This window comes from Misgurnus anguillicaudatus, chromosome 24, assembly GCF_027580225.2.
Source record: "Misgurnus anguillicaudatus chromosome 24, ASM2758022v2, whole genome shotgun sequence".
NCBI lineage: Eukaryota > Metazoa > Chordata > Actinopteri > Cypriniformes > Cobitidae > Misgurnus > Misgurnus anguillicaudatus.
In genome coordinates this window covers 24,434,997-24,448,124 of record NC_073360.2, presented here as the reverse complement: position 1 = coordinate 24,448,124, position 13,128 = coordinate 24,434,997, and the positions used below count along the sequence as shown (strand labels likewise).

General features: G+C 39.0%; 1 protein-coding gene across 1 annotated transcript in view; it reads right to left on the bottom strand.

Moving 5' to 3' along the window:
* Window positions 1–13,128, bottom strand: part of LOC129438141 (nesprin-1) — a 33,452-nt gene that overhangs the window by 11,732 nt on the left and 8,592 nt on the right. Inside the window, exons 2-6 of the mRNA XM_055196726.2 lie at window positions 7,905–8,179; window positions 7,679–7,829; window positions 6,922–7,104; window positions 4,074–4,211; window positions 3,403–3,597 (exon numbers count right to left, since the gene is read on the bottom strand). Coding sequence (XP_055052701.2) covers window positions 3,403–3,597; window positions 4,074–4,211; window positions 6,922–7,104; window positions 7,679–7,829; window positions 7,905–8,158 — 921 coding nt within the window. The 5' untranslated portion in view covers window positions 8,159–8,179. The remainder of the gene's footprint in view (window positions 1–3,402; window positions 3,598–4,073; window positions 4,212–6,921; window positions 7,105–7,678; window positions 7,830–7,904; window positions 8,180–13,128) is intronic.

The window sequence follows — 13,128 nt, the reverse complement described above, 5'->3', positions numbered from 1 at the left end:
AATAAAATTGAGCTCCGTGTATAGAAAGAAAATGTAAAGAAACATCACTAGTTTTATAATAATGGTCATTATATGACTGAATAACATAAAAAATCTATCGGCATTGGTAACATAAAAAACATTTTATCTTCAGAATTTCTATTGGCATCGGTAGATATCAGTCTGAATAATCATCTTTATCGGTACATCTCTACACAGAATGTTATTCACACATATAGGATGATTTTATGTAGAAAATTACAAAAAATGACTTTAGGTGGATTTTTTGACATGGTCACGTATTAAACTAGTGGTATTTACTTAAATATAGACATGCAGGGCAAGCAAACATTAAGCAAAACAATTTCAAAATTATAAACAATAGGCAGTATAGACTGTCAAACATTGGAACCTACAGTGTTGAGGAAAGTTACTTTTAAAAGTAATGCATTACAATATTAAGTTACTCCCAAAAAAGTAACTAATTGCGTTACTTAGTTATTTTTCATAGAAAGTAATGCTTACGTTACTTTTCAGTTACTTTTGTGTTACTTTTTGGCTGAGGCTTGATCTCTTTCAGGCCTTGCAGATGTTTTTATGACTGAAAAGTTCTGCATTCAGAAATTGCATATTTCATCACAAAAATGTCGAGCTCTGGCCTGCCATCGCAGTTTCTGACTCAAACTGTTCCCACACAGGCGTGTACGCATAGAGTGCATAATGTGACTGTTTAGTTTATTTCAGTACATAATTTTTTTTAATCAAATTAAACTAAAAAAGTAATTTGCATTACTTTTTTTAAAAAGTAACTCAAATATTAATGTGTACATTTAAGAAGTAATGCATTACTTTACTCGTTACTTTAGAAAAGTAATATTACGTAATGCATGTTACTTGTAATGTGTTACCCCCAACACTGGGACCGTATACAGAATAGTGGCTAAAAAAACTGAAGTTAGCTCTGAAAAAAATCTTGAATCACATTCTCATTTCATTTCTGTCTCTAGATCCACTTTTTACAGCCACTGAATTAAAAAGAGTTATCTGCAAGAGGAAACAAAGCACTGCTGCACATTACAGGCACTGCATGGGTTTCTGAGCTATGGAAAACACGCATTGACTCGGTTCATTATGATATGTCCGGTGTAAGCGTTCCATATTTGACAACTGCATAATGAACATAAGTGCACAACAGTTCCAGCATGTCTTTACATGAGCCCCTAAGACCCAAAGAGACAAAGGCTCACACAAGGGACTTGTTCAGATGGACAGTACATGTATTGTACAGTGGCTGCTTGGCTACAAAACAAGTATTCAGGCTATTCAGGGGGTGTTTTCGTGACTTTTCTGCCAGAACGTTTAAAGACGGATGCTTGACTAGCTTTCCCTTGGGATAATTATTTCCTAAAAAATGCAACAGCCCTAGTGCCCAAATCTGAACTTGAGATGCCACAAATTAAATTATCAAACTAAAAATATGAAGCTACACTGTCAGAAAAAATCATTTCATTTTTGTACCGTTTATAGGTATACAACACATTGAAATTGTACTTGTTGGGGTATAATATTAAAGCAATAAGCCCCAAGAAGCAGTGGGTTACCAGTGCATTTTATAACAGCTAAGGGGCGTTGTTAGGCACGACGTGAAGTGGAGTAGCTGTTATAAAATGCACTGTAACCCCACTGCTTTGCGGGGCTTATTGCTTTTATAAAACGGTACTTCATATGCATAGTGTTAGCGGGATTTCATAAAATAAAACACAAATAAGTTGTAATTATATTAGTACAAATATTACTCTTCCGCCAAACAAAGTAGTTCCTCAGAATTAAATGTGACTGAAACAGAGCGCAGTTCCCAACCAACACAGACGCAGCAACATTCATCTAATTAATACATTAATATTTATATTGTGCAACTGTTGACGTGATAATCAAATATGCGTGGAAGCATGCTTAACTTTAACTCTTTCCCCGTCAGTGTTTTTTTTAAGTTGCCACCAAGTTTTAATGCCTTACAGAAAAATGTTCTTCTTTAAATAAACATAAAACATCAAATGAAAGAACAGACCATCCACTTTCAAAAAAAAAAAAAAAGTTGTTTCATCCTACCTTCATTTGTTCTCTCATCACCTCTCAGATTTTTTAGCTAAAAGATAATTCCATTTATGTGAATAACTTTTGTAAGAGATCAGATTCAGAGCCTGATCAAAACACGCTGTCTTTAGTGTTGAGTGAATGCGTCAGCGTTTAAGTTGGGTAAGATCGTGGATAGCGGAAATATGAATTTGGAGGTAGAAACTCCTCAGGGAGCGTTTTCTCTTTATTGATTAGATGACTCAAAAATATTTATTGACATTTATCTGGATATCGCCATAATTGTGCAATTGTGTACAAATTAAAAATATGATTAAAGAGTGTGGTGTTTATTTTCATAAATCAGTACGCAGCAACATTGGCGCAGTGATACTCCTGTAATGCGGTCTGAACCACGGGTATTTTATTACGGCTTAGAACGCGTTTCAACCAATCAGAATGAAGAATTGCCCGTTTTATAATATACCCTAAGGACCTATAGTGCACCTTTAAAGGGACACTTCTCCCATTTGCATTAAGCTTTGTATAGTTAGAAACCCAGTCATGTTTTTGAATGGTCATGCATCATTCCCTCTGTTTCCCCTGTGACGGGAGAAATATGGATTTCAGTGTTGCACTTCCTTCTTTCAATGATGTAAAAATCATCATTTTGCATCATTGAAAGAAGGAAGTCCTCTATCTTTGCAGAGGGGGTGAGACTACAAACACTCCTTTTCTCGGTCAAACAGGCACCAAATTCTAAATTTATGTTACATTTCGACTATAAATATGATCCACTTTTAATTAAGATGAATGTTTCCACGGGTAAAATGCTCCTTTAAGGACCAATTTTGTACCAGTTTAATGTTAGGAGTGCAAAAAAGTTTAACAGTACCTTTAAAAAAGGCACACAATAGGTCCTTATGGTTCAGTAATGTACAGCATTGTACTATATTTTCTGTAAAGGTACAAAACAGAATCTTAGGGTACAGAAAATGTACAGTTTTGCAGTATACCAAGGGATTTCAGAGAGAGAGAGAGAGCTCCTAAGGTTTCTAAGCCAATTGTGCATATGGTGTGTAATAATAAAGATCTATGAAAGATTGACCATAAAAATTGGTTTGCAGATCTAATAACTTCCACTGCAGTGGTTTACAGCTACTGTAGAAAGACAATCAGTCATACGCTTGGTTGAACAACATTCTGGGTGAAAAAGTATCAAATAAAACGAATCGTGACTTCATTTCTAAAAGCCAATTATTTCAAAAGTTCAAAAAAAGTGTATTACACTTAAAACTTTCTTCACACCTCGACCAAACATGGAAAATCTCATTGTGCATGAATATGTACCAGTCTCATGCTGAGCAGGCGTGTATGTAGGTGGCCCAGGCCCTGAAAGACGCGGGTACAGTGGAGTAGAAGTTCCTGAAGCTGGTTCTCGATGGCCTGGGCATCGGCCGGCTCGCTTCTTTGGATCAGCTCTTCTCCGCGCTGAAGCAAATCATTTAGTCGGCCTGCGCTCTCCCCAACTGCTTCCTGAAATCCCTAAAGGAAAAACACACATATGCACATTAAATGGTGCCCAGAAGTGATGACCAGCTTTGAATATCTACCAACTTCGCTCTTGATTTTTGTGTTGCATTGGTGTGTTTAGAGTTGGCCGCTATTGTACATGATGTGTATTAATGTGTGTGTGCCTGCGTGCGCGCGCGCGAGCGTGTGTGTTTAAATAATGCCATGAAAATAAACTCTTGATGCAAAAATTTGGTTGCGTGAATGATTTGATTTGGTAGTGAAATGTGACCTTGGATATGTTTGTGAGATTTACTCAAAGTAAGTAAGGGGAAGTAATAAGAAACATAACTTGCATATTTTTTATTGTGCTGACATTTTATTAATTTACAATACACTTATCCCAAGGACAATAGCCTGTGATTCACCTCTAGGAACATATTTATGCCACTTCAAAACAATAACATTTCTTATACTGTAGATCTACGTTTTCTTGAGAGTAAAAGTACCTGAAGCTGGTGCATCTTAGAGCAGGTATCTTTGCCCGAGAAGTGCTCTACTTCAGTTAACCGGAGGTCCATATCAGTCAGCCACACAGCCATCTCTTCCCTCTGCCTCTCAAAATCCTCCCGCTGATGCACAAAATGCTGCAACAATACACACACACACAGCATGAATCTATCTGACCGTATACAACCTGATGCTGTTTTTAGTACAGGCAGAGAGTGACCGCAAGCCACATCAAAATTACAACAAGGACGTCAAAGTGCAAAACAGAAGTTGACATCGTGTTGTTAATGACATTGAACCCCATAGAAAGGGGCAGACAAGCATAGACAAATGGTGTGCAGGGGTCACTGCGACTGATGGGGCAGAATTATGTAAGCTGAACACAGGAAGAGGAGAAGCCTGTTTGGATAAAGAGTTAATGGGATTAAAACCGAGAGGAAAGGGATGAGACTTAAGAGAGACTTATGCGCACTGCGGTAGTGAATTTAGTCTTTTGTGTGTGTTTCATATGTTGTTTTTAGCACTATAGTATTACGTTTTGAAGGATGACGTTAAAGCTGAAGTGTGTAATATTAAAGGTTAAATGCTGTCTCCTCTCTTATTTAAATAGAAAACAAGAGGTAGGGAAGCTAGATATATCGAAAATATCACAAATGTGCATATCATAATGTGCTTATTTAGCAATGGTGTGCATTAATTGAATGATTTTGATACTTCAGGTTTTGGGTCGATTTAGACCGCAGAGAGACACCAAGAGTGTTGCTATCTTTTCCAAAAAAGATTGTGAAACATATGATTAATTTTACAAAGCATTATTGTATAACGTATCGTATTTTAAGCAAGTTATTCGCATATCTTGCATCCCTACCAGCAAGCCATTTGTAAATTGATTTGGCGAACACTGTGGCATCATCTGCAAAATGGCTTGGTTTGATTCACCTGAATGACCCTGACACAAGGCCTAGTATAGTGTGTTTTTTTACGTGTACGTGAACGTACGTGCATGGTTAAATGCACTATTGCAATATGCAATGCATCTCCTGGGCTCCATTTACATGTACGTGCATGCGCAACCTACGTACAAAGTATGAGCGGTTACAGAAATCCTGCGATGCACGTACAATGCACGCATAGTAATCTGATGACCAAATGTATGCAGACCCTCACGTATGCGAAAAAACGGGATTATACTTCTAGCTTTAGGCTTTATTAAAACGACAACGCTGTAGTGAAAAACTGAAATGTTTTTCTTTGTGTTTATGAAAACTTTCACATACACACGACGATGCTGTACAAAGAAAATTGGCAAAAAAAGGCCAGTAGATGGCGATGCTACCTTGTAAAGAAGCACTACAAGCCTGCGCACAGAGTGAAATATACCAGTGGTTTTCAAACTGGGGGCCACAAGATGGTGCCAGGGGGGCACCAGTTTTATGACATTTTATGAAATACATTAATTTATCATGAATTGTGTAATTAAACCTAAAAAAAAGGCTACTAACCAAAAGCAGTACTTTTTTTGTATAATTTAATGTTTTTTTTTTATTAAAATGTTGAGTTTTACAACAGTTTTTTGTCACAAATTTTCTTTGGGGGGCCGCAAAGGAATGCACTGTACACAAGGGGGGCCACACGCTGAAAAAGTTTGGGAACCACTGATATATACAATGGTGTCACAAGAGGGTAATGAGGTACGTGGATTACTACAAGTGACCCTGGACTCTAAAAAGCCATTATTTTATAAACTTTGTTCGAGTGGAAGTGTTAATACACTCAGTATCTTTAGCAGCACAAACGCAGTCCTGTAAACCACCATTGTTGTTCAGAATAGACCCCTTCAAGGTTTGTAAACATTGAATGATTATCGGGTGCGCGCGCAGCACGGGGTCGAACTGTTCATCCAAATTAGGCTTTATAATTTAATCTAACAGTGCTGAAAAATGATGACTTACCTCAAATGAAGTGAGCACTACAAACACAAGCCTCTTTGATCTTTGCATTGTCCCAGTCTGCACGTTAATTGCTTGCAGACGCAGATGTTGTATTTTTTTGTTTTTGAGATTCTGCATGAATCGCGAAAACTTAACGGAAGACCTTGTGCGATTTTCACAGCCCACGACGTAAGTAGGCATATTTGACGATACCGAATAATACGCAACTCAATCAGCTGTAATGACTTTTCTGACCCCGAAATGCGCAGTGGGAACAGCCTGTGACGTGAACCGTGAAGGGGTCTATACACTCGTCCATGCCTATAGACTGAATTAACATGGGCATGAAGTCACCGTTATCCGATTCACCGGTTCATGTATACATGGTTATTCATGGACAAGACATTGTTATCAAAATTTGCAGTGTATCCCAGGCTTTAGTCTCAACCAATGATGGACAATGTATTCTTGAAACACGAACACACAGGAGCGGTTTCCCAGGCAGGGCTTAAGCCTAGTCCCAGACTAACTTAAATGTTAAGGGCTCATTATAGTTGTGCGTAGGTCCTACGGCGTAACCACGACAGCGTAGGTTGCATGTTGGTTTTCATTTATACTTTTGCATTGTCGTCAAATGGAATTACCTATGACAGTTTTCTACCTGATGGGAGGGGTTCCAGTGTAACAATCACAGTGCTTGCGATCTGCATGGAACTGGCGCTGTAAAAAATTTGGCGAGGTGCACGTCAGGCTACGCAGAGGCTACGGATAACCTACGGCGTAGATTTTAATAAATGAATAAGCTAATCCCTATTTGGGAAACCACCTCACAATGTCTCATACATTTATTCTTAAATCATCTTTTAAAGTTCGGCCATTCATTTTTATGGCATTTGACATAAAGGGATTACTTTACCTTCAACCGCCGACAGACAGTGTCCACTATGTTGCTAAGCTGGTCCCAGCGCTGTCCACAATCCTTGGTCATCTCCACCAATCGTGCACCCATAGCACCCCTAAACAGGCCAACCAAAGTTCGGCTCTTCTGGCTCAGGCCATCCAGCTGGGACAGACGTATCCTGGCTTCAGTTCGAAGGCTCTAGGATGGGAACAAAACACACATGGCCTTTAAGCTTTCATCAGTTTAACTAGAAAGAGGTTAAAATAAACTTCAGATAATAAATTCATCCTGCTGGTCTTTAAATGGAGTTATTTTAAGAAATCTATGTGAGGAGCTGAGACAGAAGGAGGCGCAAATGAGTTCCTGCAGTTAACCGAGTGGGACTGGGCTTAGGAGGAGAGCCAAGGAGTTTGACGACCATTTGGTGTCATTTATCTTCACTGGCGCGGGTCCCGGGCTTACAGACAGTGTGAGTAAATGCGCTGTCTGCACTCGTGTAAGTGTGTCTATGTGTTGTTGATTACACTTTCATTGTAGACAAGTCAAAATGCTGGCCACCATCCACCAAGTAACAGACACCTGTATACATGACTAATCATCCATGGCCTGGCTCGTATCTTATGCAATACAGCAACAGATTTAAAGAAATCATTCACCGAAAATTGAAAATCCTGTAATTTTTTACTCTCATGTTGTTTCATACATGTACTAAAGATAAAACTTAGCTTTTTTTTCGTTAAATGTAATTGCAAATATAAAAATGAGACATTACCTCATACTTCTGTAACTCCTCTTTTGCTACATCATAAAGCACATGACTGGAGTTAGGGGATGCTGCTATTTTTTCAGCTGATCGAAGCCAGTCATCCAAGCAGGAATGTTCTTTCATGAACTCATACCATAGCATCCATCTCCTCTCCAATCTGATGAGAACCACATAAAGGATTTGGATATATTTACGTGACATAGACTGGCTTCCATGTATACTTCATACTCACTTAGCACAGCCATCATGGTAAAAGGAAACATCTTGGCTTAAGTCTCCAATGGATGACCAGTCATTAAAGATGTCTTTTAAATCATCTTGTAGTTGGGAGTTTCTGTCTCGGAAGCAGGACTGTGGGTGCAGACCGATTTGGGGGTTCATATCAACAACACACGTTTGCCTCTCTTCCCCATCTTCATCACTTCCTCTAGGGGCAATTCTGGTGTTTCCATGGTGACTGGCTTTGAGTGACGTCGTTCCCAACATCCTGGCATCACCGAGTACCACCTGTTTATGAGAGCATAAAGCGAGGCTTGTTCGTTAAGCTCAAACACAGCATGATGCAGTGTCAAAACTCTTATTTATAATGCCTTCCTTATGAAACATGCATATCTGAATCAAAAAAGATCCAAAACATAAATGGGTAGCAAAAACCTAAAGTTATCCAACCCTGTTTCCAGAAAGGAGAGGGGTGTTTGGGTGCTCGTATCTTTATCTTTTTTACTATGTTTTTAAACTATAAAACAAATCAATTACGGTGGATTTAAAAAAGTTTTAGCGGTGTCTGACTCAGGACAAGACATGGGGTGATGACGATATCGTATCAATAACAGACTGTAAAAAATATGAACGTAGTGTCTGTGACGTCACCCATAGATCTGTGAAGAGCTATTTAAAGCCAATATTGGCGGAGCTTGTTGTCGCCATCTTAGCATCATGTCACCAAGCATCACTCGCGGCAGTGTTGGGAAAAGTTACTTTTAAAAGTAATGCATTATAATACCAAGTTACTCCCCAAAAAAGTAACTAATTGCGTTACTTAGTTTTCATGGAAAGTACTGCTTACGTTACTTTTAAGTTACTTTTTCTTACTTGGCTGAGGCTTGATCTTTTTCGGGCATGGCAGGTGTTTCTATGATCGCCAAAAATGTCAAGCTCTGAAAAGTAACTCGCATTACTTTTTTTAAAAAGTAACTTTATAAAGTAATGCATTACTTTACTCGTTACTTCATAAAAGTAATATTACGTAATGCGCGTTACTTGTAACACGTTACCCCAACACTGCTCGCGGATAACCGAAAATGGGTAAAGAGGCGGGCGTGGGTGAAGCTGAGGTTGCTGGTTGCTAAAACCACATCCGCCTTGCTCAACGGTAGTGACAGCAGTGGCAGTTCACCCGTCACTCAAGTGGCCACGCCCTTAATTATGCTGAACTTTAAGGCTTAATATCATTTAAACGGATGAGTTGCAAAAAAAATTCACCCCCTCACAGTTGTCATTAAGGGCAAAATTCGCTATAGAGATACCAGGCTGTAAATATATTATTTTTACTGTAAAGTTGGGCATTTCAACATGGGGTTCTATGGGGATTGACTCTTTTGGAGCCTGCCTCTAGTGGCCAGTCGATGAATTGCATTTAAGTCATTTCTGTATTGGCTTCATCAGAGAGAGATCGGAAGGTTGCCCCTGGGTCAATAATCAGCGTTAAATATACTGATTGGCTGTACACACGAAACTAAAAGGATTTTAGTTTTCTGGCTCACAAAAAAAATCGGATTCGATTGCGTTGTCGCAGTTACACGCCTAAACCGTAGTGAAACGTCGGTCTGGCTAGTGGTTAAACTGGGGTGCGCTTCCAAAAAGCAACTATGGTCTCAAGTTCTTTCGTTACCAATAGAGTTCAATGGTAACAACAACAACCATAGTTAGCTAACAATGTTTTTGGGAAACACACCCAGATCTCTGAAACAAATACCTTTGTCGATAATAAAGTGATTTGGTTTGTCAAGACTAGGGCTGTCACAATGATTAAATAATCGTCTCATCACGATTATTTCAGATCACCGCAATGATTGCACATCTCTCTAAAAACACAAGGGGGAGCTGCAGTGCCTGTATAAACGTGACATAAGATTATGTGTTATGTGTCTTAATATTTACTGCTAGGTAAACCTTGCAAAAGATTAACATTTTATAATCACAACAATGTGTCAAAATTATTTCACGAACAAACAAAAAAGCATGAGATTAAATGTCAAAGCCCTAAAACAGGCAATTAATCGCCACAATTTATTACACAATTAACCGTCAGTCAAATTTCACAATCGTGACAGCCCTGGCCAAGACGAGGGGAGGCAACGAGCATGGATAACAACTGTGCAGAGAGGTTTGGCAGTTAGGCAAGAATTTAAGGATCTGTAGCTAATACATTCATTTTACACAGTAACGTTAGCTTAGTGTAGTAGCTGACACGCGTTAGATGTGATATTGAACAAAGGTAATTTACTTGTATTTTATTTCCCTTGTTATCAGAAATAAACTAGAGAAATGTAATGTTTTTCTAAACCTGTATGAATTTAATTTTATTTTGATGAACACACAAGAAGATATTTTGATACATGATGGTAAGCACACAGCTTATGGTACCCATTGACTTCCATAGTAGGAAAACAAATATTATGAAAGTATTGTGATAAATGTTGATTCAAGATATTTTGATAAATGATGGCAAGCACACAATCGATGGTTCCCATTGAATTCCATCGTTTTTGTTTTTCCTACTATGGAGTCAAGTATGGTTACAATAAGCAGTGTGTTTATCAGAAAAAAGAAATTCATACAGGTTTAGAACAACATGAGGATGAGAAAATTACAGATTTTTAATTTTTGGGTGAACTATCCCTTTAAGTCCCTTTATTTCTTCTTAGTTAGGTTGTAAAAAGGCAGATCACACGACATGTAACACAAGCTCATTCACTGTAAGGTTCAAAGTCATTCAGTTTACCCCTTTAATACTTCTAACTCAAAAGAAGATCAATAAATCATTCACAGTTTAAAGCAGCCCATTACTGCAGTATCTGGTCAGAAAAGCTGTAAGTTTCTTGGCATGATAAAGTGATTCAAAATGTCAGACATTGAGAAAAGGCTCCTGTGCTCTGGGGTAAAGCTTCAGCTATCAAAAACCATAAATCAGTTTTATGCCCGTTACCCGTAGGAGTTACGAGGCTGCCACCCCAACCCTGGCAGAGAAAAAAGCCAAATAGATTTCACTCAGTTATAATCCGCCTGGCAGAGCAAGGTCAGCCATGCCAGGCCATGGCGGCTGTCAATCAAGAGTGATGCTTGCTGAGGACTAACCTCACTTTTGACCTTTTGAAAAAAAAAAACGACTATCGTAAAGCTTGAGAAAAGCTTAAAGTGCCCGTCTCAGTCTGAAATAACAGAATGGACTACATCCGTATTCATCAATGGGCCTGCCTTGCACGATCACTTGCTTTCAAACCTTTAACCCAACCACCATAACTCGACTGTTAGACGGGCATATTTCCTTGCAACCTTGCAATCTACCTCAACGGCTTCCACCACAGGTACACATCGGCTTCAAGCTCCCAAAATGACAGTCATTTCTCAGGGTTTCGCCCGCGCAAAGGCCATTAAACTACTGGACTGAGTCTCAAAGCAGTCAGGTTGAAAATCGAGGGCAGGGTTATTGCTTTTCTTAACCTGCAGAGGTGTTGATCATGTCTAAGGAGCAATCCATTCACTGTTCCTAACCTTTTAAAGTTACAGGAGGCTGCAGGCCACTTCTCATCTCACTGGTGATTTTGTGGCACGTCTGGCAGGTGTTTTGGGTTGACAACCTCTCAATGTCAACAGGTGTGGCGTCACACAAAGAGTGCAAGTAGGACATTAAGAATCTGATTTCACCTTCTCATAATTTCTGCCCAGTGGGCATATATACATCTCAGCCCTGACAAAAGGGCAGCTAAAGTTACGGTACATATCATACTGTACTGTTTCTTCACAAAACCAAGAGCTTCCATTTATGGAGATGTTTTTCGTAAGTCTGATACCCAACAGAGCTTCAGCTTTGGCCTTAAGTTAGAAAAAAACAAGACATTGATACGTTACATGATCATAGTTTACTCAATACTACATGGCAGAAGGTAAGGGACACAGATTTCAATATCATCTTAAATTATGTGGAAAAAAACTTTCTATCTTTCATATTGCCACGTCAAAGATTTAAAAACAATGCAAGCTCAATGTGAAACAAACTTTCATCAAATTCTGATAAAATTATATTTTTTAGCCTGGATTCCACAGGCAGGGTCACATATTTTTAGCCAGTTGCTCGGTTGCTGATTTTATCTTCCAGCTCCGAATTGGCATCCAACTGGCCAACATCCAACCCATGATAAGTCTATCTCACAATTCATGCTGCTCTAATACACTAAATTAAGCAAAGACCCGTGCAAAAATGAGAGTTTACAGTACATACTTTACAAATGACAAAACTTTTGTAGTAATATAGCAAAACACATTTTTCACATTTTATATTTTATGCATTTGGCAGCAGCTTTTATCAAATACAACTTGCAGTGCATTACAAGGTACATAATACAATCCATTCTGTGGAGCAAATCCATAAATGTTAACCACAGACCTCAAAAAAAATTCTACAAATCCACTGAAAATTCCCAAGGGAAACCTAAGGTGAACTCGCTCTCTGGGATGGCTTACAAACTAACATGACTGAACAGCTCTGTATGGAGGAACAAGTTCTTGATCATGTCGAGTCTACGATTAAGTGACTGCTACATTGGTATCAATCATGTCACTTAATCATAGACTCTGCACGCATGTAACACTGACAGACGATCTTCGAGAAATTCATAGAGAAATTAATATACACTCACCTAAAGGATTATTAGGAACACCATACTAATACTGTGTTTGACCCCCTTTCGCCATCAGAACTGCCTTAATTCTACGTGGCATTGATTAAACAAGTTGCTGAAAGCATCCTTTAGAAATGTTGGCCCATATTGATAGGATAGCATCTTGCAGTTGATGGAGATTTGTGGGATGCACATCCAGGGCACAAAGCTCCCGTTCCACCACATCCCAAAGATGCTCTATTGGGTTGAGATCTGGTGACTGTGGGGGCCATTTTAGTACAGTGAACTCACTGACATGTTCAAGAAACCAATTAGAAATTATTCGAGCTTTGTGACATGGTGCATTATCCTGCTGGAAGTAGCCATCAGAGGATGGGTACATGGTGGTCATAAAGGGATGGTCATGGTCAGAAACAATGCTCAGGTTTAAACGATGCCCAATTGGAACTAAGGGGCCTAAAGTGTGCCAAGAAAACATCCCCCACACCATTACACCACCACCACCAGCCTGCACAGTGGTAACAAGGCATGATGGATCCATGTTATCATTCGGTT